Below are 27017 nucleotides of genomic sequence, written 5' to 3' on the forward strand. Positions count from 1 at the left end.
GTCAATAGGAATTGCGTAGGTGGAACAAGAGCAGCAGCAGCAGCCGCAAAACGCGGAGACTTTGATTCTCCGATGCTTCCGTGTGTGGGGAAGGAGAAGAAGAAGACGCCGCGCTTCCGCTCCGGAATGGTGAACCTGTCTGTCCGCTCCGTCTTTACACCATCAGTAATGTCTGGCAAAGCAATCTGGTTGGATTGCGATCCTGGACATGACGATGCATTAGCTTTGTTGCTAGCTCTTTTTTCCTCAGCTCACCTGGTGGGATGTTCTGCCGTGGGTGGCAATGCGCCTGTGCAAGCTACGTTTGCCAATGCCGCTCGGCTGCTCACCTTCTACGGGGCGAAGTTGCCCGATGGTCCACAAGATGTCGCTTTGGCCAAGGGAGGGACGCATCTCTTCATGGGATCCGAGCTACCCTTAATCAAAGCGGCAAGATTTGATCCAGGCATTCATGGCGATGATGGGCTCGGAGGCGTGGTGGGTCTGCCGGAGCTAGAAAGCGAGCATGTACAGCAGCGGGTATGGGCTTCCTACCCTCCCGTTGTGAGATCACAGGGACAACTACCTCCTGCTACTCCAGGCTACTTGCTCAGGTACTGGTCGGATCTGCTATCCTACCGAATCGAACACAATCTCCCCAAGCTCACTCTTGTGGCCACTGGGTCGATGACTAACGTTGCGCTGCTTCTCAAGGCATTTCCGGATCTTGCGGAACAGGGAGTGGAGGAGGTTGTAATTATGGGAGGTGCGCCGCCTGGAACAAGAGGCAATAGAGGTGCTCTAGCGGGTGAGCCAAGCTTACTCTGTATGACATGCAAGCTAGAGGTCCACACATTGACGGCTCTTCCCCTCCTCTCCCCTCGCTGCAGAGTTCAATATTCTCGTCGACCCAGAAGCAGCTGCCATCCTCTTCAACCACCCCATCCGCGTCACAATGGCCGGCCTCAACGTGACCCACCAAGCCATCTTCCGGCCGGACCTACTCAAGCGTCTTCTCACACCACCTGTCTCCCCCTTGCGCAAGACGTTGGCTTCCATCTTGACCTTCTTTGCCGATACGTATCGGACAGAGTTTGGATTTCAGGAGGGACCGCCCGTGCATGACTTGTTGGCTGTAGCGTGGGTGCTGCAGCCGGAGATCTTCTTCAACGAAGAAGCAGGAGGAGAGGGAGAGGGAAAGCAGCGCTTTGCTCCTCCCCGAGCATACGAGACGCGCGTAGAGTGTGCCGATGGCAGCCTTGCTCTTGGAGCCACCGTTGTCGACTTTCCAACATCGACTGCGCCTGAGAAGGTCACTACCGGGTGGGGAAGAGAGGGACCCAATGTGGTAGTGCTGGAGAGTGTGGCCACAGACAGACTATGGGAGCTCTTCTTCCAATGCGTGGAACGGGCTGATGAGGAGAAGGGTCCCAGGGATGAGTAGCGGAGGGATGTCACATCGAGCCAAACTCTTTGTGCAGGGCTAAAGACACCTCAGATAGCAAACAGTATAGTGGCATATATCACATCTAGAGAAGCAATGTACAATGTATTAAAGTCTCCTCGAAGTGTACGAGTGACACGCATAAAATAGCATAGGTAAAGAAGCGGAGGAAGAGAAAGCAAAGCTATGGGCAAAACAGCTCCTCCATCACCTTGCTGGACTGCTAAACCACCAGCCTGCCAGAGCCTCACCCCATGTATTGGCTCGCTGCTGCTGCTGTTGCTGCTGCTGTGCTGAAGTCCCGGTTCTGTCACGACTAGCGCTCACCGATCTCTCGTACTCGAGCTCAGAGGCATTGCGCTGAGCGCGAGCTGGTCGTGACTCAAGATCCCCCTGTCCACTACCCTCCCCACGCAGGTCGGCCAGAACGCTAAAGACGCTACTGGCAATCCTGTGGGTACGACCAGATGTCCTTCGAGCTCGGTGGCCCGACTCGGATGTCCCGCCTAGGGAGCCAGAGGGAGAAGAGTTGCCAGAGTCCCGAGAGGTGAAAGGAGGAGCCGCGAGGGTGGAAGAAGTCCTCTCGCTGTATGGCGGAGGAGAGACGGATCGAGTGGCAGTGATGCCTCCAAGAGGACCCTCCTGACCTCCTCCAGAGCGACGCGTCGGCGTCGGCGGGAAGTAGCTGCCAGTGTCCTGGCCACTCGGCGGTCCAGAGGCCGGTGGCGTGTGCATTTGCAGCCGCAGTGTATTGCTACTACGACTGCTGTTGCCCTCCGAGGGTGACAATGACTCGTTGCTGCCCCCCATGCGATGGCTTCCTCTTAGCGAATGCAGGCTGATATCGAGGTGACCCGGTGTGGGCGGATTGAGAGGGGCTTCAGAGATGGAAGACGAGGTCGAAGCCCTCCTCTCTCTGCCGGGGTTCGAATATTCCTCCTCCTGACGCTCTCGATCCCGCTCTGCTGCCTCCTGCTCGGCCATCACGCCTGCTTGATGACTCGCAGCATTGATCGCCTGTCGCCCTCTCCTACTCTCGTTGCCTCGCCGACGGCGGCCATGACCGTACGGAATCTGCAGCCCCTGACTGTTTCCAGCCTCACTCCTAGGTGGTGACACCGGTGGCGGTGGCGTCATCCTGCCGCCTGACGAGCTCTGGCCTGCTTCAATTAGGATGCTACCCCTCTCCTGGCCATATGCTGGGGGAGGACCCAGAGTCCCATTCATCGGAGCCAAACCCCACTTCTTTACATTCGCTTCGATGACGACGAATGCAGCCTGGCCGAGATTGACGTGGACTTCAGCAGGCCCGTTGGCTCCGATGGTTGGAAAGAGATTGTAGCGGTTGAGTCCGACGAAGGCGTCCTCGAGCTTCTTTCCATTGCGAGTGAAGAAGGCCGTTCCGGTTCGCGGACGGTATCCGATCCCAATGACATCTCCCTGCACGTATGCTGGGCCGTAGGACTGAGCAGCGAAAGGGTAGTTGTGGCACTTGAATCCGTCCGAAGAGAAGAAGCCGACCGAGTACTTGCTCCATCCAGGTAGACGGAAAGAGGGGTAAGGCTTGGTAGCTAGACCGACGGAGATCGTCGTCGTCTCTGGCTTGGTGAAAATTTTAGCCTCCCAGTAGTACACTTCGTTGATCTTTGGGAGAGGGAGATTGCTCTGAACAGAACAGCCACCACCTTCTTGAGGTGCCATGCCCTGACCATCGGCCACGAAGGTGATCTCCGTACGAGCTTCGACATAGCAGGATGAGTTCGCCTCGTAATCTGGTTCAAAAGACCATGCCGAGACGCCCTTCTCCTGGATGGACAAAAGTTGTGACATTGTCATCTCTGTAGCTGTGGAGCTCGGGGGATGGGAGAGGAGCCAAGCCTTGGCCCGAGAGTATCCCCGACGAGTGGGCTCATCCACCGTCTCCAGCCAGCGATCCTCAAGACCCTCAAGTCCGCCTGTACCCTCAAGCTCCTCTTCCCGGCCCACGTCCAGCGGGCCATCACTGGACAACAGAGCTATCCTTGCTCTCCTGCGTATGACAATCAGCAGGATGAGGAAAAGAAGCAATACCAAGAGCAGCGTTGAGAGGAGCACCAGCAGCGGTAGGAGGATGATGAGAGCGCTGTCATTGTTGCCGCCTCCTGGCATAGGTCGAGCAGTCGGCGCTTGTGGCGGAGGAAAGGGCGTCTGGGAAGGAAGTGTATCGGGTGGTCCACCTTCGAAGGGCACTTGCTGCTGTGTTTGGCTGCTGACCACCTGACTGCCAAGGGCCTGAACCCATCTGGGAACGCTATCGCTCCCGCCACTAGGCGCAGAGGCGGTCCGTCGCCGAGGCGACCTCGATTTTTGCTTCTGAGCTCGGTCATCCTGATAAGCCCTTGGCTGGCTCGGACTCTTGAAGGCTAGCCGACTTGCCTCCCCCATCGCTCGACTGCTTGCAGCTTCCTCTGAGGAGCCACCACGTTGCCGTTTCCCTTGTCCGGACTGTGGATAAGACAAGGCCGGAACTTGCTGACGGATTTCCCTCGACGGTCCAGTGGCCGAGGAAAGGAAGAAAGTCGAGTCCTCGTCGGCCATTGAGTCAATCGTACTTTGCACCCAATGTTGCCAGAGCGATCTGTCATCCGGTTTAGCAGAGGAGCGCGAGGGGATACGGGAAGACACGATGTCGTCCCAGGACTGCTCTAACAAAGCTTCATCGATGAGGGGTCGAGGAGAGTGGCTGGAGGAGGATGACGATGAGGAGGCCAGGGAAGAGTAATCTGTTACATCGCGAGCTTCTGAGGAAGAGGAGGCAGGGGGTGTGGCCTCCCATTTTCGCGAGGATACGGGTACGAGAGACATTGCTGCAGGCGGAGGAGAAGTAAAGACCTTGTGAAACAATTGGCTTAGGCCTCTGTTTGCAGCTGGATGACGTACGGCACTGCCAGCGTCCAGATCGCTGTGTGGAGTCGTCACAGAAGAGTACTGTCTGAGCACAGAATTCGACGACGATGATGGTTGCGAGGATGAAAGCGACGGCTTGCAACGAGGGTGGCTTTGCGTGCCAGACACGGCGGATGGAACGGTGGAGGGGCCAAAGGAGGCAAAATTGCTCCCGTACCTCAAGCTTGACCCGACGACGAGGCCGCAAAGGAGGCCGTCTGCCTGCGCTGTACGATGCGAGGGTGCTGCAGTGGTGCACACCAGTCTAGTAGGAGGATAGGATGTGGATCGTGAATTGCAATGAGAGATCAGACGAGTTGAGCGTAGAGCGGCGGCAGCGGCGGCGGCAGCAGCAGCACCTCCCTCGGCGGGGCACGGCTGGGTAAGGCGGGGGCGGGAGGGCCAAGGCAGGCACGGCAGCCAAGGCTGCAGCATAGCGGAGCCGGAAGATAGGACGCGGAAGCGGGATGGCACTCCGTCCGTCAGCCCGTCCACCCGCACGCCGCGTCCGCATTGCGAAAGGCCAGGGCGAGGGGACAGTGCGAGCGAGACCATCATCTAATCAATAAGCCATACAAGCAAGCAAGCGGTAAGACATGGACCTTGTGAAGATGGGTGTACCATGAGGTACTAGCGATAAGGGACGGGAGAGCGCACAATGGGAATGTCCACGGACAAGCGCTGGGTAGCAGGGTGAGGCAGAGAAGTAGACAGAGTCACCTCTTGTGCCCACACTTCTCCCTCTGGGTTCTTTCGACAAGGTAGCTCCCGGTCCCCGTCTCTTCCTTCAAACCGGCCCACTTGCTTTTCTCCAAGGAGCATGCGCCTCCTCAGCCGTCCCTACAACTCGGTCGCGATGGTCATGAACCTGAGTAAAGAGTTAGGGCGGGGCTGTCAATTGCTTCGCGGTACGGAAGCTTGGGCCCGCGGCGGAAGCGGAGTGTGAATCGCAAGAGGTAGGAAGCCTTGTCGACGGAGGCAGAGCAATGCTCCCGGGCCCATCGTCCAGGAGCAAAGCACCACCCTTTGCACCCTCGACTTAGTGCTCATCCTTCTGACAGCGCTCACGGTCGAAGTTCCCTCCTGAGCGCCTTGTCGTACCACGAGCAGCGCCGCTGGACCGCACAGATTCGCGGCAGTCTCCTCAGTCGCCCCTGAGCCTCGATCTACATCACACCCTCATCGCTGCAGCAATTTCTCCTGTCAGTTCCTCGCCAACTGCTGAACTCCACTACGCAGCCAGAGTACGCCTTCGGGGCTCTGAATGACAGCCGCTGCTGCCATAACGGAGAGATCAAGCAGGGACTAGAGCAACTCCAGGGCTTTCACAGAGGTCAGCATGGCCACGGTGAGCCTTTGATTCCTGACATGACCCAAGACAGCTTTACTGCTGTGCCTTTGCTGACGTCTGGTCAATCCTCTGCTCACCTGCCCACAGTCTCTTCGGGACATACCCTTCTTCGCACCACCTACTTCTCGCCCAATCTCAATCGTCCATCCTAATGACAAGCCGACCGCGAATGAAGAAAACAGCAAATGTACTCTCAGAGCTTCAGCACCGGCCTTTCAGCCATCCTTTACGAACAGCTGCAATTCTCGAAATGACATATCGGCGGCACCCGATCAGCCGCTGGCCAGCCATAGCCCTCAGTCAGTGTCATCAGTAGAGATTCAGCAGGCAGGAGAAGCCGAACGTCCGCCCATCGAACAAGTGAGAAACGTGGGACGATACAGATCTAATCAAAATCCCCCTTCCACTGACTCATCTTCACCGATATGATCCTGCCAACACCTCAGCCAGTCCCGCCACATGTGAACACGTCCCAGTGGATTCGGGGCTCAGAACCTCTTCAGCCGGGACTGCAACTCCAGCCCGGCGGACGCACACATGGCGAATTGCCACGACTCAGAATTGCTCCTGCTTTCTATCCGTCAGCAAATCTAGCTCAACAAAGCTACGTGCAAAACATTCAGGTCACTCCACACACTCTACAGCCTGTTTTGCACCAGCACTTCGTCCCCTCACCTTTCGGGAGCGGCAATGTCTCACCCAGCGCAAGTGACGCCTTGTCTACTGGTGTCTTACCACGGGTCTCAGAGCCTCCTACTCCCTCCCTCACTGGGCCAAGTGTCAGCCCCAGCGTACATCCGCAGTGGATGTTCACTGGCAACCAGTCCGGACCCTTCTCATGGCCCAGTACATCTGGAAAGAAGACCTTCAAACCTCGACCAAGTATCGTCTACAGCCCTCTAGTGACTACAGGTCACAATCACACACCATCGGTGAGCATCGGATCTTCTGCCTTTTCTGCCATACCACAGGTCAAGGCGGCCACTGCTCGGACCTCGGTCGTCCGATTGCCTGATGAAACCCGTACAAAGACGGAGGCACAGAGCCGGGGAGAAGTCGAAGAAGAGACACAGGGACTTGAAGAATCCAAGCATGAGGAATCCGTTGCCAGCGAGACAGTCCCTTCCCCACCGCTCAAGGCACAGATTAGGAGCAAGTGGCCATGGCGTCAGCCCGGGGCATGGCGAGACATCGTCTGCGATGCCGTCCTTACAGACGAGCAGCTTCGAACGTTGTCTCCCCTCCTCCCTGACGATTGCGTGTCGTCGCGTACTCCTCGGGTGCAAATGCCCGCTTCCGATTCCTGGAATGCCTATGGTCAGTCGGGCAACAAGGATCCAGCGGTTGAGCTGTTGGCTGAGACGAAGCCGTCAGAGCCGGAGTTGGAGATCGATAGCTGTACAAAGGAGGGTGAGGCTATCCTCGTCAGCGTCCCAGAGGCGTCCACAGTTTCGGTGTCACCGACACAAGCCGTAATCAGCTGTGAGCTTCAGACAAAGAAAGTGCCTCAGCGACTCACCGAAGTTGCACTCCCAGAAGCCGACGAGGATTTGAATCGACCTATAGCTTTGGAGGTTCTGAACACATCAAACGAAGTCTCTGCCGAGACGGAGCCCGCCTCCCCTGCATCCTGTCTCGCTGTAGAGAGGGCTCCACTTGCAATCTCTCACAGCGGTAAGGGCACCTCTGCGCCGGCACACGTCAATGTCTTCCATCGAGGGACTACTGACGACTCATTTCAGCATCAAGTCGACACCAGCTCCATTCCAAGGTCTGCTCCGCCGAATCTCTCACGTGACCGTTCATTCGCGAGTTACACTAGACCTGTGCACTTCAGCCACGTCTCTCTGAGCATGCCAAATGCTGGCAATCCGTTCGCATCTGACGCCCTCATGGCTCTCGGCCTGCCGTCTCCCTTAGAACGAGATCAGAAGGAACTATCGGCACCTCAGGAATCAGGCGTCAGCCACTCACGCTCTGCCAGCTCTCCCCCTGATTCTCGCACATTGACGAAACTCTCCTGGAAAGAGCTCGGACCCGGATTTGGCTACGAGCTAGAGACCTTAGTCGAGGAGCCAGCGATGCCACTCAGCGAACGAAACCTCACAGGTACCTCAAAGCGAGAGGAGATAGAAGACGATCTCCGCACACATGCTTCGCAAGACGCTGATGCGTCTGAACAGAGTGACTTGGAGAGTTACGACGCAGAGAGACACCAAGGGAGCCAGAGGATGAAGTGCTCTCGCGGAAGCGGCGACCAGGCAGTCGGGCTGGGAGAAAGCCGTCAAGGGACACTTTGCCGAACGCCATTTGTAGGCTCATCAGACGGCAACACTCTTGCAAGAGACGTTGATGAGCGCTTCCTCGGCGGCAGACCAAGAGCTGATACTACTGACACCTTTGCTAGTAGTGCAGTCCTGCCTGATAGAGAAACGCGAGGTAGCCGCTCATGGGATTTCATGAGCAATCCATCCGACGACGATGCAGCTTTGCCACCTCTCCAAGAAGACGATACTCATAGCTGGGCCAGCCATTCTCGCTCACGTGACACTGCGCAAGAGCATCTCAACCTTAGCAAGCCAAGTGCTAGGTCTCGGAGGTACGAGGGACGGACGGCCGAAGACCAGATTGACAGTAGTGGAGCTGCCGTCACCACTGTGTCCAGTGTCTTGAGACTACCGAGCATTAGCACTTCAAGCTTCGGATGTTCTGCCTTCCATGAAGTTTCCGAGGGCAGAGGTACGATAGACACTGGCTTTGCTCGGGCGGAGGCTAGCTCGCCCTTGCACAGCGCGGGTCATGGACCCATTGACCAGATACCCGCAACCGCTTTTACGTTTGTGCCACCTGCAAATGCTCCACGATTGCCATTGGAATGGGCACAGAGTGGTCTCAGCGACTCTCAGAGCGATGCAGAGGCACGAGCCCAGCAAGGTCGAGAAAAGCGCACCCGACCTTTGGGAACACCATTGTCTGGCAGCCCCCAAAGAGATGTCTCTAGCGGAGTCGGCCAGCGAAGATCGCCTCAGCCATCACCGAGACAGCTTGGACACCGTCGCAACACGAACGACCTTGGCCTGCCTCCCGGCAATTTGCCATCACTACGACCTTCTGCGCCTCCCTTCCTTCCGACATGGGCCCGGCCTGTCCCTCAGCCCAATACATTGCTTCCTCCTAATGCTCTTCTACCTAGACCTCCGTCACTGAGACCGGCTCCGCCTATCGCGCCTGCTGTCCACCCGGCGCAAATGAGGCAGTGGTATCAGATACCCGTACCTACCGGACGATTCACCTTCACCTCCCTGGGCAGCAAAGCCATCCCTATCCGCAAACCATCCGAAGGCAGTGCTGGCGTGACTAGCAGCCGTGCTACAGGAGCAGCTGCTACAGGTGTTGGATCCGGAGACAGACCTCGGCTCCAAAATGCGTCTCTCCAAGATTCTGCTCCGAACAAGAGGCCTCAGGTAGGAGGTCAAGACGGTCGTGATGAATCTGGACTGCGCTTGCAGACTGCATTGAGCGCTCAAGACCGTCAGCTGCTCATTGACGGGCTGTCAAGCAAAGTGGATCGCTCGCTTGCGAACCACAGCGTCTCTCTCGAGGGCAAGCTTGCGCAGCAGTTGCGCGATCTGGCCCTGCAGCATGCGGCAGCAGCCAAGACTGATGGTGTTGCCGAATCGCCCAAACGCAAGGCTGGGACCGTCGACGCGCCTTCCGATGTATATTTTGACTATGTCACCGATGCCATTGAAGTGCAGATGCAAGACCTAAAGAAGGATATTGCTGGGTCGCTCAATGCTGCCGTGTCTCGATTCTCGTCTCTCATCGGACGTGGAACGGTATCACCAGCAGTAGGGGACGAATCCAGTCTTGTGCAAAAGATGGTCGAAGCTTGCGGTAAGCGCACCCACTCCCTATTGGAAGACATGAGGCAGTCACTACTCGACGATCAAGTAGGCAAGATCAGCAAGTTGATGGACGAACGTCTTCTCGCTGCCCTCGTTTTGGTCGAGGGTGAAAGACAAGACCTAGCGGCGACCGTCCTCGAATCGCTAGCGTCTCGCCTCAAGCGCTGGGATGAGATACGCGATCACTTCTCGGAACACATTCAGGTAGCGCTCATCAATGGAATTCTTCCTCATCTCGAGGCAATGACGAGCCGACCTCAAGACGACAGAATCACATCTCTCTCAGGCCAGGATGCAGACCTCATTGCAGCTCGGGTGACCGAGATACTCCTTCCAATCATCTCCGATGCTCGGGAGGCTCGGGCGTCTTCTGGAGGTGTCATGGAGCCGGCTGCAATCGTAGATGCTGTGTTTGAAAGGCTGCAGCCCATCATGGGGTCAGCTGACCGAAGCCGCACCGAGGACGACATCTTGGCACCGGTCGTAAATCGCCTTGACAAGCATGCAGCGGGTCAGATGGCAGCTCTGAAGCCCGTCACTAGCCTCTTTGACCCGCTCTTATCAGGCCAGGAGGTTCTCCTGTCTGTGGCCAATCAGATGGTCAGACACCAGAGCGACTTCCAACGGCAGCTTGGTGAGATCCCTGCTATCATTGGTGCTAAGCTCATGGAGGCCCCAAAGTCGGACGCTCAGCATACTGCCATCCTGAGCGAGTTGTTGACGTCCCTCGGAATGATCACAGACAGGTTGTCCACTCCGGATGAAGGCATCCTGCAGGGGATCAGACGACAAGGCGACGAAAGCAGGACAAGTATGAGCGTCATGCGAGATGCATTGGATACCATTGCGGGTACCTGTACAGCCTTATGCGAGCAGAGCTGTCGCTTGGAAGATGCGCTCAAAGACATCGATGGTCACATCAAGGCGCTCGGAACGATGCGCGCATCTAATGAGCATCAGGAAGCCCCAGCCAAAATCGCAGACACTGAAGCTTTGGTGGATTTGGAGAGACTTGAAGAGGGTCGTGCGAAGGACACGGACGAAGAGGAGGCCTTGCAGAGCATTCTTGCTAGGTGGTCAGATGAAGTCAGCCATCTGCGAGAAGAGCAAGCGAGAGAGAGGGAGCTCTCTGCCCGAACACAGCAGGACCTCCTCTCGAGACTTGAGACTGCACAGAAAGATGCAGATGAATCTCGCAAAGCGGTACGTGACTATTTGGCAGCCTTCGGCGCTTCAACAGCCAATGCAGGAGCGGACGCTAGAGATGCCCTCGATCGTTGTGCCCGATACGAAGGCGAGATCACCTCTCTCCAAAAGCGCATCGCGGATCAAGACGCCAAGATAGGCAACCTGCAGACTCTCACCGCTTCGCAAAAGCAAAAGGCGGCAGAAGCTCAGCAGAAGCTCGCTGAGTTCGCCAAGAGCAAAGTTGACTCTGAGAACCAGTCACAAGAGCTGGCAGACGCTCGAGCACGTATTGCCGAGTTGGAGCAGCGCCTTGGCGAGCAGGAGGCGACCGAGGAGCGCCTGAAGTCCTCTGAGGCAATGAAGGAGGAGCTGCGTGGTGAGATCTCAAAGTACCACGAACACTTCATGACTCTGGAGGAAGAGCTCGTCGCAATGAAGGAGAAGCTGGTTGATCGAGCGGAGCTGATTGCCTGCCAACGGGAGCTAGCAAACAGTCAAGCAGAAGTGGCATCGTTGCAAGAGCAGCTGAACGAGAAGGAGAGCAAGTGCATCGCTCTCCTCTCCGTGGCCACACAGACGGAGGCAGCACAGCAAAGCATGCAAGAGGCACATGACATTCACCGCAAGCAGCATCAGAGAAGACAGGCGACATCAGAGGATACTCTAGATCGCTCAGCAGGCGATGAAAGCAATGTTGCGGAGCAGGGATCATGGAGCATGATCAAGTCCGAGAAGAGTGGTCTCTCCGCCTCGGTCTGGGCAATCCCGTCGCCGCCCAGCCATCAGAGCTCGGGACAGGACCACAGACAATCCCGCCCTCGAGAGTCCAGCGGACTCGGCGACAGCAGCTTCAGCGCCAGCGTCTTCGGCAGCGGCACCACTTCGAACCTTCTGAGCAAGAGCCGCAGCGAGCAAGTCAGGACATTCGTCAATGGACCTCAATCCTACACGATGTCCGTCAGAGACTTTATGCCTGCTAGCTCCGTGCGCAGTCAACGCACCATGAGCGAGTCGGAGGAAGTAGTCGTTGTTAAGCGCGAGGATGGCTGGTGGGAGTGAGGTGCAGAAGCACGATCTTTGGGCAGACCTTGACTCTCATCCTTACAAGAGCAGCTTCACTAAGCTCTTGCAACTTATACCCTTTTCGAAGCCCTTTTCAGATACGCCTGTGACGCGACGCCAATGCTCACCGCCAATTCTACTCGGTAATCACCCTTTTGTCACACTGGCCACTTGTTATTCAATACCAAACACTTTCATTTTTCCCTTCTTTGGCGATTGTATCTGACCACTGGTATTCGCCCTTATCATTGCATGACTAACCCACACTAGCTCACTTGCGTCCAAACCACCCTCCAAGCCATCCAGCCGGCTTCTTCTGCTGCTCTGCTGCCACCACCTCCTCCTCGTCCTCTTCACTGTCCGTCTCCTCCTCTCCGTCCCCCTCGGCATCTTCCGCAGCAGCGAATTCTCCCTCATCACTACCCTCCTCCACCTCTCCCTCTGCATGAGCAGCGGCAGGAGCCTCTTCGAAGTGCTCCGCCTCATCCTCATCGTCCCCGGTCACGGCCGCGAGAGCCTCTTGGGCAGTACGAGTAGGCTTGGCCTGGCCGGACTTGGGTTGCTGAACAGGAGAAGGCTCAACTTCCTCCACTTCCTCCTCTTCCAACTCCTCTCCTCCTTCATCGGGGCGAGATGCCTCGGCTACGTCTTCTGGGTCAAAGTCGACGTGCTTGCTAGCGAGGAGACGGAGCTGTTGTCCTGCCTTGGTCGAAGAGAGGGAAGACGAAGCGCCAACAACCTTGGAGGTACTGTGCTCCAGCTGTCGCATCTCCTTTTGAATCTTGCGCAGCGAGACCTGGATTGCTCGCTCGGACTTGGTGAAGAGGGCTTCGTTGAGAGCAGGTGGAATGTCGGCGTCCATCTCCTCCACGACGGCAGCGTCGTCGACGAGGTCCAGCGACTGTCGAGCCTGACGCACGCACAAAGCCGCTCGGCGGAGGAGGAGACAGGCTTCGCCCTTCTCACCAGCGAGAGAGTAGGCTCGGGCGAGATGGTAAAGGAGCTCAGATCGGTACCAGGCGGATTCGCCGTCAACGATGGTGGATGCGTCCGGATCAGACTCAATGACCGAGAGTGCCGCAATGGAGAGGAGATTCGACTCGGAATTGTCCAGCAGCTTGGCGAGGGCAGGGATGGCACGAGCGGAGCGACGGAGGGATTGCCCTTCTGCCACCTGTCGAGCTCGACCGGTGCGGGCTGCCTGTCGTTGAGCATGCAAATGTCTTGTCCCGCTTCTTGCAGGACGACGATGGTGACTCGAAGGAGTAGAGCGGACAGCCTTGGCTCGAGAGCCAGGTTGCGGCTTCTTTGGCTCCTTCTTGACTGCAGAGTCCGCGGCAGGCTTCTTCTTCCTGCCTCCGCTGCCTCCTGATCGCTTGGCGGAAGATGTGATGTCGAGCTTCTTCTTCAAGGCAGCTTGCTTCCTCGCTTCCCTCTTTGCGGCCTTCTCTTCCACCTCCTCGACCATCTTGTTGCTCCTCCTGATCTGCAAGCTGAGCAGACGGTACTGTAGCCACTCATGAGCTGCCTTGAGATCATCACCGACTCGTTCGTATCGAGCAGAGTGGCTCTTGGAGAGGGCGTCGGCATTGTCGTCGACCAATCTACGGGCCAGAAGCTCACCGTCTGTCAATGCAGCGAGAGCATGGTCGAAGGGGTCGCTGGTAGACTGACCTCCGCGCTGGGTAGCAACGCTACCGCTGGCGCCTGCTTTGCTCGTCTCGCCAACGCTGCCAGCAGCCGCCCTCTTGCGTGCAGTCCTTTCAGCATGAGAGATCCTAGCAGGCTTGGAGCCCTTGGCCCTTGCAGCCTTGGCAGCAGCAGCCGCCTCGCCCTCGTGCTGTTCCGTCGCTTTGACTGCATCCACGAGAGCCGCCTCCTGGCTTCGGACTCGAAGAACGGCATCGACCAGGTCTGCATTCCTCAGTGGGATCTTTCTCTCCCTCCACTCGATCTCAACAGCGGCTTCTTTGTTTCCAGCATCCATGGGCTGGCTCTCACGGAGCTTCTGAACAAGTTGATCGAAGCCCGGCACGATACGCTGGCAGGTGGCAGGAGTTGCGATCTCCTGTGTGACTATCTCCATGTCCTGCTGCTCCTCGCCAATCTGGTAGGCACTGAACCTCATCTGAGCTTCTCCGGCATCGATGAAGCTGTTGGCCAGTGCCTCCGCTCGGCTGTCCGAGGTTCCCTTTGCGAGCGCAGTGAGCAAGACTCGAGCGACCCAGAGATGCTCAAGGCACGACTCCCATTCTCCCTTGTCGAACAGAGCCGAGGCCTTGGTAGAGAGGCGGTAGCTGATCACCTCGACCTTGGTGTGAGCATCTACACGAGAGGCCAGCGACTCTGTGAGCTTGAACAAGTCATCTGCCCAGCCAACAGCTCTCCGTGCTCGACCAAGGCCTGACTTGCGCAGAACGGGATCCTCTTCTGCTTCATTCGATTGAGATTTGAGGTCCTGTGAATGAGCCCAGGCTCGTTCGGCTTCAAAGAGGAGCAGCTGCGCGGGCCTTCGAGGGGAAGAAGAGCCAATGGTCAATGACGAGCTGCATGCGAGATTCTCACCCTTAGCTTTGCAACTCACCTGTCATTCTTGACGTCTGCCACATTGATAGTCTTCTCGGTGTAGACGTTGCCGCCCTTTGCTTTGTCCGCTGCGCTCTGCGTGACCGCCGTCTGCTTCTTCTTTGACCTCTTCGACTTCTGCGTCTGTCCTCCCTTTGACCCTTGTGTCTTGACTGTATGCTGGGCATCCTTGTGCGTCAGTTGGAGCGTTTGACGGAGGCGATGAACCTTCTTTGTACAGAATTGACTGGACAAGACGAACAAGTGAAGCTAGGTGAGTCATTTGGAAGCATCTTTCCATGCGCTCGGGGCCCAGCGTCCACTCACCGGTAGCGCTCATAGTCGAGCTGCCTCATTCCATGCTCATTGCGAGCCTCGCTTACGAGTTTCAGCAAACTAAAAGTGATCTTCGAGCCATCTTCTGGGATAGCGGATGCCTTGGTAGTGTCGAGCCGCATGATATGAGACTGGGTACAGGTACGATAACGATGTTGAAGCCGCCGGTGAGAAGGTCGTACCGGCGAGACGGGCAGCGTGGTCGGGCCAGGCGGGGACAAGCAGCCACGCGCGCGCTCGGAACGGAAGCAGGGCATCTCGGCCGGGGCGGAGCATGACCCCTTGCCGCTGCCCATTCTCCTTGTTCACGACGATGAGGCGAAGTGAGGCGAAGTAAGCAACATGAGACACTAGTATTGACAAGCACAAGCCCTCATCAGTACTCGATGTCCATAAGAACGGGCTAATACGGAAAGATCATCAGTCTCAGGGTCAAAGCGCGCCCACAGGCGGTGTCTTCACCACTTCACCTCGCCGCTAGCAATGACGGCGTGGCTAGGAGGTCAGTCCGGCCTTTGCCTTGAGTCCCGGTTATATCCAAAGGAATGGCACGGATGGGTCTGTCTGGACGTCAACGTCTCCGAGCACGTCCCTACGCTATGGGGAGGTGACTGACAGGAGGTCAAGGCTTGGCGCACACAGCCTGTGTCCATGACAAAGAGGAGGTGCGCGAGGGTCTGACCGCAAGAGTCTCCATGTGCTATGCAAATGCGATCTTACTCCAATATCGCCCCCGTCTCGATCCCCCTGACGGTAAGGAGATGCTTTCACGGTCGACAGGCCTTGGTCTCAGACTGAGAGAAGCTAGGCGGACATGGCTCCAGTGCGGGTCAGGGTCAATGATGTGCCTGAGCGCCCAAACCGCGGGTGGAGATTGACCCTGGCCATCCTTGCTCTTCCACGTCCGGATCCCCCTGACTCCTTATCCCGACGAAGGGGCGACGATGCATCATGTTCTACTCCATTCTTCGTACTACTCCTTTGGCGCTTACCATCACCCCTGAGCGTGGCTACCGACCATTAAAAGGGAAAAGCCTCCGTCGAGCAAGACAGGTGGGGCCCTCTCTCTACTTACCGACGGCCTCGGAACCCGCATATAGTCACAGTCGTCGTGGACCCTCCCTCGGCAGCTTACCTGGCTACCCACAATCAGCCGTAGCACTCTCTTCTCTCAAGGCTTACCTTCTATTGCTCCATTTACATCCGTCACTCGCACCTAATTTTATTCTCAAGTCTACAAAGCATCCCTTATGTCTTCATCCCAGCACGCACAAGCAGCTGCGCCAGTGGTCCCAGTCGATTCCCTTGCCCTGCCTCTACCGCCGCTGAGCCTCGTATTCTCGACGTCTGCTGCGCCCGACGGTAATGGCTTCAATTTGTCGAGGTATAATCGAGAGGGAACTGCTTTCGATGCCAAAAAGGCCGTCATCGGAAAGGTGAGGCGCAAGGTCCAGAGGCGTATGCTTGTGTAGGAATGGGCGATCGCTGACACAAACGATCTTTATCATCTCAGGGAGGGTTCGGCACAGTGTACAGGTGAGTAGACGCCGCAGACCAATCAATCAACTACGACAAGGAACTCAAAACGTTCTTTCTTCACCCAGGTTCGAGCGAGACGACGAATTCTTCGCAGCCCAGCTAGAGGAGCGCCAGCGGCGAGAAGAGTCATCAGATCGCAGTGCTTACGCCACGCGAGATGATGCTGCAAGCTTTGCTACTGCCTCGCCAGCCTCCATCGCCACTACGCTGCCCGACGAGATGCAGGTAGACAATACTTTCCACCCTTTGACGTCTGCGCTGCAAGCGAAGGCAAACAGGGCAGCAAGCAACCCTTCAAGTGCCACAAAGGGCTCGCTCAGACCACATATGCCCCCGACGCAGAGATACGCTTCGGCGAACGCGGCTCCATCTTTGTCGAGAACAATATCGGCAAGCCCCCAGAAACCGGCTGGTCCAGCAGTGATCGTCGTAAAAGTCTGCCGCTCTCCCTGCGGAGGCGCTTTCGATGAAATGCCCAAGACAGGAGCTGCAAGGGCAGCGGCGAAGGCAGCGGATGCGGCACTGAAGAACGGCGACGCGAGCGGATTTCACACCCGCATCTGCAGAGGTGAAGCTCGTATCTTCAGATTTCTCCAGACCATCGCCAAGCGTAGCGGCAAGTCCTACTCCAAACTTGGGGTAACACGTCTACTAGCAGACCTCCCTCTCTCTGTCAATCCTCATGATGGCACATCCTTCGTCGATGAAGCTAATGGCGCGCTTTCTGCGCAGATGGAGGAGCAGACCGGACCGGTACCAAGGCTGTTGGTATTTGAGAGGATGGTCGAGCTGGACGCAGTGCTGACACCGAAAGGTTGGGTCAAGCGCAAGAGGCAGTGGACATATGCCGAGGTGGAAGCTGTCAGCAGAGACATGAGCCACGGTCTGGCTTTCTTGCATGCCAATCACAGTGAGTCTACAACAACTGCATAATCTCACCTTACACAAGCACTAAAGCCACGCCTTGCCCACTCTCAGTCGTACACGGTGATCTAAAGCCGTCAAACGTAATGCTCGACTCTAAGACCGGAGTCGCCAAGCTCATCGATCTGGGAGCCAGCAGGCGCTTTGTATGCGTACCAAATCTATATAAGGAATCGACCTCTGCCGTGGAGGAGCTGGACCAGTTCCTTGCAGAGGGCACTGTGCCACCCCAGACGGCTACGATGGTCCATACTGAAGGGTTGGGCTCATTGACCGGAAGCCCATACTTCATGGCGCCCGAAGTGCTATTGCAGGCTGGTCGGTACGTCGATAGCTCGAACACTTCGCGAAGTATTCTCCATGATTATGTCAACTGCAAGCATCTCCTTCCTTTCGGAACAAACTCTACTTACTTCGACATGGCTTACGAAGACTTCAAGAGGGGCTGGGGAATCAAGAGTGACATCTGGAGTTGGGCATGCTCTGTGCTTGCTCTGCTGCTTCGGACCCTTCCGCTGGAGCAGAAGAAGAGCTCTAGCACAATATGTCCTTTCGACTTTTCCTTTGAGGACCCAGAAGATTCCCTGGAGCCTCGTCACCGGCTACACCGCGGGGAGCGAGCCCTGCCTCGCTTCCACGAATGGGCCAGACGCTATCCTCTCAGGATCGTCAGGAGTGAGTTGGCATCATAGAAGCCGGATGATTACGCAAACCCCGCTGACTTTTGCCCCCTGACCTGCTCTCAGTCACCTCGCAAGCAGCCGTCCTGCCCGTAGAGGCTGTGCACCTGTCAGCGTCCATGATCGAAATGCTGCACATGTGTCTTGCCCATATGGACTCTCGGCCCTCTGCGAGCCTGATCGCCAAGGCGCTCACAGTGACGACCAGAACATCTGTGGAAATGTCCTCATCGCCCTTGATGCGAACAGAACGTCAGGAGAAGCGTCGCTCTCTCACGCTCAGCATTCATTCTGACTGCGAAAGCATTGCTTCTCACGCGTACTCCCCTCACAATGTTGATCTGCGAGGCTCCATTGCCTCGGGTCATCCCTACGGCCACTCAACACCTCGCGCATCATACAGCAATTGCTCGGTACTACAGCCATACGCTGGTGGCGTCTATCAAAGGAGCTTCACCTCCGAGAGCTCGCTGGCGGTGCCGGAGCAGTTCCCTTACGTTCGAGATGGCGTGTCTCCGATCCCACCCAGTCCATCGATGCCATCCATGGTGTTGCCTTTTGCCCAAGGGTCACAAGCTTCTGCAGCGCATAGGTCCGAGCAGACGAGGCCATTCATGTCCTCTGCCTCTCCTTCCGCAGCTCAGACTTCCTATGCTAAGGATGCAGCCAATGCTGAGGTCATGGCTGCTTCACTGGCAGGAGCTTCTCTATCGGATGCAGGGCCAGCACTAGACGTCAGGGACTCTCAAATGTCTTCAAAAGGATCTCGGCCCACTTCGGCGGGTCAAGAGCACGACATGAGTTCTGCCGATCCGCACGAAGGATCTGTCAACTCTGGCGCTTCCTCCGGCCTCTTCAGTCGCACCAAAGGCAAGTTGACCTCGATGTTGCGTCCTAGCCAAGAGTCGAGCTTGATGGATGTAGATGCGCACCATTCCAACTCGAGTGTGGCTGGTTCGGAACACACCTCGACGAGCTGTCTTATTGAAAAAGGAGGGGCGAAATCTGATGGGAGAAAGTCTTCCTCGAGCAAGGGACCCCGAAAGAGCAAGTCTAGCGTCGCTCTTGACCCATCGGAAGTGTCTGTCCTGGTCGGGTCTGAGCAATATCCTAATGCGACATCTGTCGCGCCCGTCTCGCCTACACAGCGCCCCTCGCGAATGAACCTCAAATTCAAGGGCAAGAACCTCCTCACTTCGCAGTCCACTCCACAAGACCACTCCTCACCAAGCAACGACCCCACCACCGCCAAACCGCACTTCTCAACTCTAAGTCCAGCAGTCAGTCGTGCCTACCCCACCTCAGCTTCACCCAACATGGAAAGCAAGTTTGGCAGGTCACGATCGGGAACGATGATGAGTATGAACAAGCATGGCAAGAGGAGTCGCGCGGGCACGATTGTCGAGAGGATTTGGCCATTTGGATCTAGTGGAAATGGTAATGGAAATGCAAATGGGACTGGCAGTGCTGCTGCTGCTGGTGCTGGTGCTGGTGCTACTGGGACTGGGCAAGAGACGGGAGAAGGCGCTGCAAGCGAGGCAGCATTGCCTCCATTGTCCGGACGTCGATAAGTCCGGACGAGGACTAACGCCGTGGGGAGAAGGTCGGCGGTCGGCGCCTAATATTTATCACTCATAATGCCGTATTTTATACATCTCTTTCTTCGTACCGCCCCAATCGGAGCAGGTTGAGTCGACTGACGTCTTCGGTGTGAGCATCGATCTGGACAGCTTCCCTTGAGCGTCAGCAAAAGACACATCGTCGCTTGCATTACAGAAAGGAGGAAGGAAGGCCTGGAGATTGCAAGAATGCATGACATTGCAAGTGCAGGTAGACTTATGAATGTCCCGAAGATTAGAAAATAATGATAGGGACGATGCAAAGGAGAACAGTGACACGTTGATATGATAGATGGCATAGCATAGCGTAGCGTAGCAGAGCATAGCCAGCTAGAAGCCTCGTCCTTCCCTTTGATGTTGTAACGCTGATCCTCTTCTCTCCCCCCACCTTCCTTCTTTAGGGCCCTAGCTGAAGGGAACGGCTCACCGCTCTTCGATTACCCTTGACTAGCACTTCGAGAGGCAGGGCGTCCCTCTTCTCACCTAGCGGGTCCAACAGCCTCGGACCCACTGAACAAAGATGACTCAGGCATGGGTCGATCCGCGCTCGTACCATTGCTAGTGCGAGTGCCAGTGTCAGTACCAGCGCCGCCAGCACCACTTGCTAATTCAGCAGAACAACCTCCCTCGCCCGAGCGACCATTGACGGGAAATGCGTCCAACTCGGTCTCGATGTCATCCTCGTCGCATGCGCAACCGTCGTCCATGGCGTCGGCGTCAGCGCCAGCGCCGGCCTTGGCAAGCAGGGTGGACACCGCAACGGGCTCCTCGGCATCGCTCAGCTTCATGTCGTCAACGCTGAGCGAGGCAGTATTGCGGCGTTTCCTGCTCGGCTCACCTTCGTCGCTGCGGCCCTGGTCGTTGGCAGGGAGACTATCGGTTCCTGTGCTGGCTGGACCTTCAGCGGCTAGTGGCACCGATAGATTGGTTAATGATGCCTTCCGCTGGGGCAGAGGACCCTGTGGGCTAGGATAAGTACCGAGCTTGATCAACGGCGAACCACCTTCGACACGGGATTTGGGCGTAGTGGGCGTGGGACGAGCGATCCCCTTTGCGCATTTGGTGGGCGAGGCAGCGGCAGACTTGCTTCGGATATTGGAATGATGGCTATGGGAATCCTTCAACCCGTTAGAAGGTGTCTGCGTGCACTCGCTACCATTTGCGCTAGATTGATCATTCTTCCGCCGCTCTTCTGCCTCGCGAATCTCTTGCTGGACCCACTCGTCTGTCTCCCACCGTATCCGGTCCCAGTAGGATGAGACCATATCGCGGTATTCTGCGCCAAGATACTCTTGGCCAGGATGTTGCTTCTCCCATTGTGCAATGAGGTACTCGCCGTACTTGGCAATGTAAGCAGCCTGCTCGGCAGTCTCGATTGCCTTTGAGCTTCTCCTCATCCTCACGACTTGGAGGCATTGCCAGAGGAGCTCTTGCGCAGGCAGAACCTTGCCTCTGCGAGCCACCTCGTTGGGCGGTCTGAATTCATCGACGAGACCCATCTTGGCAAGCCAACAGGCAGCAATCGTGCCGGCTCGGCCGACACCACCCCTGCAGTGGACCAACACATTGACACCCTTCAATGTGCAATGGTAGACAATCTCCTCCAGCCAGGCATCCAGATACTCTTGTGATGTAGGGCAATTGCCCTCCACCATCGGGACGCGGACGAGGTCCAAACCCAGCTTGGCTGCCTCCTTCATGTACTCCTCCCACTGAACGCCGATGACGCCCAGCTCAGCGTCACTGAGGCAACAGACGAGCGCCCCGACGCCGAGACTCTTGAAGCGCTGCAGGTCGATGGCCAAGTCCCGACATACTGCTCCTCGGCCCCGCACCGCACCAGTCAACCGTACTTTCTTCCCAGGACAAGAGCTGAGGAACAAATTCCCCAGTCGGAAAGACGAAGGTGGCTCTTCCGACTTGTCCACGGCGTGAGACCACCGCGGCCCTGCTACGGCACCCGCCAGCGAATGATGGAATGGCATCGCATCGGAATCATTTGCACTCGTCTTCTGCAGGAGCAGCTTGCCACCTGACCGCCACGGCACCTCATCATCGGTGACGATAGCTGCCAAATTCATCGCCGGTCTGAGGCGTACAATAGGTCCGGCTTCCTCTCTGACATGCCCCTTGTCGATGGCATTTCCGGTAGATGAGAAGTCATTGCCATGTTCCGGTGCGGGCTTGAGACCTCCGCCCGTAGTCTTCACTTTCGGCCACAAAAGTTGCCGCCGATTAACATCGCAAAGGTACTCCAGCTTCTCTGGGTGATCCCTTTGAAGCTGACTGTAAACGCGAGATCTGAGCCAAGGCATCGTCTCCTCAGGTACCATGACAGATACAGTAATGGGATGGGAGATCGAGGTAGCCGCGGCTACGCTTGTATTATTGAGGGTATCTGCCGTTGACGCTGATGCTGCTTGCTGCAGCTCAGATGTATCATTGCCATTTGCGTTGCTGCCTTGCATGCCGTTGGCAGTTTCAGTGCTCACCAGAGGCCGAGCGTCGTCCCCGACTCCCATCGTTTGGGGTTGCTCAATCTCTTGGTCAACCACGGCCTCGTCGGAGATGCTGAGAGGAACAAGAGGTATGACGCTTGCTTCTTGCGAAGAGACACCACCTTCCAAGGCGGGCAGCTGTGGGAATGTCGGTTCCTCCTGATCACCTCTTAATCTCCGGCCAGTCAGATCGAGCTCCTGCTGAGTAGTCCCGACATACTTCCTTCGCAGCGCAAGCCAGGCCAGTGCCTCTTCCTCCTGCCGAGCCTGGTCTTCGCAGCTCTTTCTCCACTCTTTTGCATTCGTGATGGCAAAAGGGACATAAGGATGCGGACTCCCGAAGTCTCCGTACTTGACTTTGTGGTATAGAGAGTAGGGATTGTGGGACGCGAATGGCGCATAGTCATAGAGGACATTCTGAGCATTGAGTCCTTGCGTCCGGCAATAGTCGTTCCACTGCTCATGGAAGTTATCGCGCTCGGTGAAGTAGACGATTGGGAAGCCTTTCTTGTTCCTTGGTGTCTGTTCAGCAGCGGGGGGAGGCTCGTTGGGTCGCGCAAGAGCAGCTTGCTCCTGCGCTGTAGGTGCAGGAAGGGAATGCCGACATGCTGCTTCGGCCACGCCGTTGAAGATCCAGTCTACCCGTTCGTAGAGCTCGTGCTCTGCTGCACTGAGGCCAGTATGACAATTTCCATTTGCGAGCATAGCATCGTTGTGCTTGACCCGGCGCTGGCACCTGACCAAATGCTGTTGAAAGAGCGTCTGATCGTCTTTGATTCTCTGCCTGATCTTTGAGTGGTAGTTGGTGTCGATGAAGAATTCGTAGAAGGCAATCTCATCGGTAGATCCGAGTTTCAGCTTGTAGCGTTGACATTGATCCCGCCTCCAAAAGTGGAAGGCCGCCGGCGAAGGAATGGCGGAGGGGTTGAACCACTTGAAAGGCTCGGGCCCGGTATTGGCGATGGCGCGACTCTTGAGAGACCAATGCAGTTCACGCTTCAACTGATCAAAGGTAGTGTACTGGGTATCATCTGTCGCACAGGGCGCAGCTGCCCCACCAGCCTGCAGAGCGCTGTCCACCGAAGCCTTCGACGTAGTATAGGGCGCCAATGGCTCTGTCAAGGCTGTGTCCCCAGATGAGGCGATGGAGGCAGTCTCACTCGAACTAGACAAGCCGTGATCGTCCTCTAGCCCGGCAATATCTGTGATGCTGCCGGTGTGGGTCCCCATTGAAATGTCATTTCCGGAAATGTCGCTCTTGCTGCTGGGCTCGCCTGAAAGTTTGGAGCTTCCGGAATTTGACTGCATCTTGTGGCTTTCCCAGCTCGCAGCTGAACACACCAAAGGCGTACTAGACGCTCTCTGGCTTCTTGATGCTACTTGCCGGACAGATAATCAGTCGGCAGATGAAGGCGGGGCGGGCGAAGCTGCTACTGGCAAGCAGCGGAGCGCGAGATTGTGTGGGAGTGGAATCGAGGACGCGTAGTGTGCAGGAAGGTGGCACAGGCAAGACTTGTCGGTGACGCAGGCGAATCGTGAAGGATATAGCTACAGACGTTGACCAGTGCGATGCGTATTCAGTACTTTGGTCTTTGAGAGCGACTGGGAGCGAGAGCGAAAGGGAGGAAGAGCCAGGATGGAAGACTTGTGATGAGACGCCTGTGGGGCGAGCGTTTGTTCCTTGGCGGATGTTTTGGATAGGATATGCCGCTTCAAGCGATCTGGAGTGAGCTCGATATTGCTAACATTTGCCAATGTGAATTGAAAGTTATGTGAGGTTATTATCTGGTGGCAGTGTTTCGGAATTGTAGCATAGACGAAGTGAGAATGAGGTGGCGCGATACAGGAAGTCTTGACGGTGATTGTGATGGTGTTGCTATGCCGTATGTCGTATGTATGCGAGCTTGGGGGGGACGAACGATGCAGAAGGGCGGTTGATAGAGGCGATCTATCCTTGTCAGGAACCCTATTGAGACGAATGCCGGTGCGAGGTGCGTGGGGGAATGAGACAAAGTTCTGGTCGAGTCGAGTCTGGCCAGGGGGCCGGCGGGTGTCAATGCAGATGGCTGGCTGCAGGGCAGGAGCTGATTGATTCGCCGACAGGGAGTGGGGCAGAGAGAGATGGCCGGGCCCGAGAAAGTCGCCGGGGCCGGGCGAGGCGAGACGAGAGGACTTGGGTCGGCGCGAGATGGCCAGATGGGCGTCGAGGTAGTGAGCAAGTAGGTGAGTGAGAGGGTGAGTGGTAGTCGTCCTCTAGTATGTTGAGCTACTTGGTGTACCCTGCTCCTGGTAGGGTGGCGGTGGGGACGATTGCGCTCCCGAGTACGTCACTTGTTCCAACCCTGAGCGGGGTGCGTGGCGTGGGCGTGAGTGCAGTCCGAGCCCGAGGCTGGCTTGGCCTGGCCTGGGTGCAGCGTCGCGCGCAAAACACGACGGAAGGGGGCCAAGCGGAAAGGAGTCAAGCAGGGAGAGAGCAAAGGCGGGCGGGCGTCTGCACTTTTGCAGCGAACGAGTCAAGCAGCAGCAGCAAAGGGCAATTCTTCGTACCGACGACAAAAGTGTTACTCTCCTTGTCCTTTTCCTCGTTCTTCTCCCTTACTCCTCTTCGCCGCTCACAACCTTGACCCTCACCTCTGACGTGGGCAGATGTCGACTCCCACGCAAGACTCGTTCCTCTCCACTCGCCCTGTCCCCGCTTCTTCTTCACACAGACCCACGCTGCAGCGGGTGCCTTCTGCCGCCTCGTCCTCCACGCCCTCACCAACCTCTTCCCAGATGCTGCAGCCAGAGCAATGGATTGTACAGAAGTACGGCGGGACTTCAGTGGGCAAATTCTTGCCTGCCATCACCTCGCAGATCGTTCCATCATACCTGTCTGCAGCCGCTGCTGCCACTGACGGGCGGAGACTGCGAATTGCACTCGTCTGTTCCGCCCGCTCGGGCTCGACCAAGGCAAAGGGCACAACCAACCTCCTCTTGACCGCAGCGACGCAGGCTCTGGAGCCGGACAACGGTACAGATGCCGATCTGAGCGCTTCAGCCCTGAACCTTCGCATGTCGGCAGAGTGGAACAACAGCAGATTCAGCAACAGCAGCAACCGGAGTTCATCCTCTTCCTCTTCCACCGCCTCGTTGCCTGCCAAGCTGGCATTCGAGGAGACTGTCGAGGTCCTGCTGGAAGAGCATCTCAAAGCAGTCGACATTGCCGTAAAGAAGGATCTGGAGCTCAGGCAGAGGCTCGAGTCAGATGTTCGGGCAGATTGTGAGAGGTTGCGCCAGTTTCTGCAGGCAGCAAAGGTGAGTAAGGATGACCCTCGGCGATGGTTGGCGCTCCTGAAGACAGCTCTGATGCGGTTCCTGTCGCTTTCGCCCCCGTTCATGTCATCTTCAGATCATTGAGGAGATTTCGCCCCGGTCTAAGGACATCATCCTCTCGCTCGGCGAGCGCCTATCCTGCCGACTTGTCTGTGCCGCCCTGCAGGATCTGGGCATCCCTGCCGAGCTGGTAGGCATGGAGTCCGTCATTGATGCCGCTTTCCTTGACGAGGCATCATCTCGACGCCGGAGAGCAGGCGGTAGTATCGGCAATCAGGCAGCAGTTGATGGCGAAGCCCTGCTGGACCAGCACTTCTACGATCTGCTCGCAGAACGCATGGGCGAGAAGTGTCGCGCCGCAAAGGGCGTCCCTGTTGTGACAGGCTACTTTGGAGCTGTTCCGGGCTCTCTGCTGTCACAGGTCGGGCGAGGATACACGGATCTATGCGCCGCCCTCTGCGCCGTCGGCTTGGCTGCTTCCGAACTTCAGATCTGGAAGGAGGTGGACGGCGTATTCACTGCTGATCCGAGAAAGGTCTCCACTGCTCGGCTCATCCCTTCCATTTCGCCAGAGGAAGCGGCAGAGCTGACCTATTACGGCAGTGAGGTCATCCATCCCTTCACCATGGAGCAAGCGATCAGAAAGAGGGTTCCCATCAGGATCAAGAACGTAGAGAACCCTGGTGGTTCTGGGACGGTCATCCTGCCCGATGCCGAAGAGGGAGAGAAAGATCACTTGGTCGAAGGACACGTTACGCAGCCTCAGACCCCTGCTGCAAGCGGTGCCAACACTCCAGGCGCCTTCCCACCGTGGGGCATGTCCAGCGCATACCCTGGCTTCGATGCCAATACCCTCAACGCTCTTTCCGCGAATGCCAATGGACCTCTGCCTCAACGCAGGTTGCCAACGGCAGTCACCATCAAGGAGGACGTCATGGTTCTCAATGTTCACTCCAACCGCAAGACCATCTCTCACTCCTTTTTCTCCCGCATCTTCTCCACACTCGACCGACATGGCGTGGCAGTGGACCTGATCTCTACCTCGGAAGTGCACGTCTCCATGGCCATCTCGGCCACCTCGCTCCGTCGACCTACCCGAACACTCGATGCAATCTGCAGCGAGCTGGGCGTTGTAGGCACCGTCAGTGTATTGCGTGAGATGGCAATTTTGAGTCTGGTGGGGAGACAGATGAGACATATGGTCGGTGTGGCTGGGAAGATGTTCACCACACTTGCAGAGGGAGGAATCAACATTGAGATGATCAGCCAGGGCGCTAATGAGATCAAGTGAGTTTGTTGGTGCGAGAGCTCTATTTTTTTCCCAAGTGAGCAGCAGCACTAACCTTACTGCCCTCAATCAATCACACTCCCTTCCTTTCCTTTCCTTTTCAGCATCTCTTGCGTCATTCATGCCAAATCAGCACTCAAAGCGCTCAACCTCATCCACTACTCGGTGCTAGAAGTGACACCAATCAAGCCAAGTAACGCCGAGAGCGGCAACTTTGGGAGAAGCTTCGTGTAAAACCTCATAGCAGCATCATCATCATCATCATCATCCTCATATCAATAGAGCATCGAGTTAGATTATCCATCTCACCACACATTTGACCAGAGGAGAGGGGAGAAGAGTTGTGATGTCTTCGATTGCATTCCTGGTGCTCCCACCTCGTGCCGCTTAGCCAGA

General features: G+C 56.7%; 7 protein-coding genes across 7 annotated transcripts; 4 read left to right on the forward strand and 3 right to left on the reverse strand.

The window, feature by feature from the left end:
- The first annotated feature begins 145 nt into the window (after positions 1-145).
- BCV69DRAFT_281253 (nucleoside hydrolase) lies at positions 146-1539 on the forward strand. Its single transcript, XM_025491918.1, has 2 exons — positions 146-787; positions 870-1539. Exons 1-2 carry the CDS (start codon positions 169-171, stop codon positions 1421-1423), a joined length of 1173 nt encoding a protein of 390 aa, XP_025349406.1. The 5' UTR covers positions 146-168; the 3' UTR covers positions 1424-1539.
- BCV69DRAFT_281254 (SPRY-domain-containing protein) lies at positions 1481-4655 on the reverse strand. Its single transcript, XM_025491919.1, has one exon. It carries the CDS (start codon positions 4265-4267, stop codon positions 1631-1633), a length of 2637 nt encoding a protein of 878 aa, XP_025349407.1. The 5' UTR covers positions 4268-4655; the 3' UTR covers positions 1481-1630.
- Positions 4656-5687: 1032 nt separating this feature from the next.
- On the forward strand, positions 5688-11854 carry BCV69DRAFT_297548 (hypothetical protein; the record flags this gene model as incomplete). The annotated part of the gene is made up of 3 exons (XM_025494126.1): positions 5688-5696; positions 5787-6059; positions 6146-11854. 3 exons carry the CDS (start codon positions 5688-5690, stop codon positions 11852-11854), a joined length of 5991 nt encoding a protein of 1996 aa, XP_025349408.1.
- Positions 11855-12023: 169 nt separating this feature from the next.
- Positions 12024-14926, reverse strand: BCV69DRAFT_267506 (hypothetical protein). The gene is made up of 3 exons (XM_025490834.1): positions 14750-14926; positions 14442-14669; positions 12024-14367 (listed from the first exon to the last, which is right to left on the reverse strand). The coding sequence occupies exons 1-3, from the start codon at positions 14878-14880 to the stop codon at positions 12129-12131; spliced, it is 2598 nt and encodes an 865-aa protein (XP_025349409.1). The 5' UTR covers positions 14881-14926; the 3' UTR covers positions 12024-12128.
- A 1082-nt stretch (positions 14927-16008) lies between these two features.
- Positions 16009-19472, forward strand: BCV69DRAFT_297550 (hypothetical protein; the record flags this gene model as incomplete). The annotated part of the gene is made up of 5 exons (XM_025494127.1): positions 16009-16194; positions 16272-16294; positions 16363-17207; positions 17276-17896; positions 17968-19472. The coding sequence occupies 5 exons, from the start codon at positions 16009-16011 to the stop codon at positions 19470-19472; spliced, it is 3180 nt and encodes a 1059-aa protein (XP_025349410.1).
- Positions 19473-20845: 1373 nt separating this feature from the next.
- BCV69DRAFT_238205 (phosphatases II) lies at positions 20846-21427 on the reverse strand (the record flags this gene model as incomplete). Its single annotated transcript, XM_025489956.1, has 1 exon — positions 20846-21427. A coding segment is annotated over one exon (582 nt), but the record flags the coding sequence as incomplete, so codon positions are not given.
- Positions 21428-24793: 3366 nt separating this feature from the next.
- Positions 24794-26855, forward strand: BCV69DRAFT_245927 (aspartate kinase; the record flags this gene model as incomplete). Its single annotated transcript, XM_025490181.1, has 3 exons — positions 24794-25315; positions 25410-26620; positions 26726-26855. The coding sequence occupies 3 exons, from the start codon at positions 24794-24796 to the stop codon at positions 26853-26855; spliced, it is 1863 nt and encodes a 620-aa protein (XP_025349412.1).
- Positions 26856-27017: the final 162 nt, after the last annotated feature.

The sequence above is a fragment of the Pseudomicrostroma glucosiphilum genome, assembly GCF_003144135.1.
Source record: "Pseudomicrostroma glucosiphilum strain MCA 4718 unplaced genomic scaffold BCV69scaffold_3, whole genome shotgun sequence".
NCBI classification, from domain to species: domain Eukaryota; kingdom Fungi; phylum Basidiomycota; class Exobasidiomycetes; order Microstromatales; family Microstromataceae; genus Microstroma; species Microstroma glucosiphilum.

Excerpts from the sequence above, each read along its gene's own strand:
- BCV69DRAFT_281254 (XM_025491919.1), bottom strand. The coding sequence starts at position 4,267 with ATGTCTCTCGTACCCGTATCCTCGCGAAAATGGGAGGCCACACCCCCT.
- BCV69DRAFT_281253 (XM_025491918.1), top strand. The coding sequence starts at position 169 with ATGTCTGGCAAAGCAATCTGGTTGGATTGCGATCCTGGACATGACGAT. Across the intron at positions 788-869 it reads CAATAGAGGTGCTCTAGCGG|AGTTCAATATTCTCGTCGAC; the intron begins GTGAGCCAAGCT and ends CCCTCGCTGCAG.
- BCV69DRAFT_267506 (XM_025490834.1), bottom strand. The coding sequence starts at position 14,880 with ATGCGGCTCGACACTACCAAGGCATCCGCTATCCCAGAAGATGGCTCG. Across the intron at positions 14,670-14,749 it reads CTCGACTATGAGCGCTACCG|TCAATTCTGTACAAAGAAGG; the intron begins GTGAGTGGACGC and ends CGTCTTGTCCAG. Across the intron at positions 14,368-14,441 it reads GCAGACGTCAAGAATGACAG|GCCCGCGCAGCTGCTCCTCT; the intron begins GTGAGTTGCAAA and ends TTCCCCTCGAAG.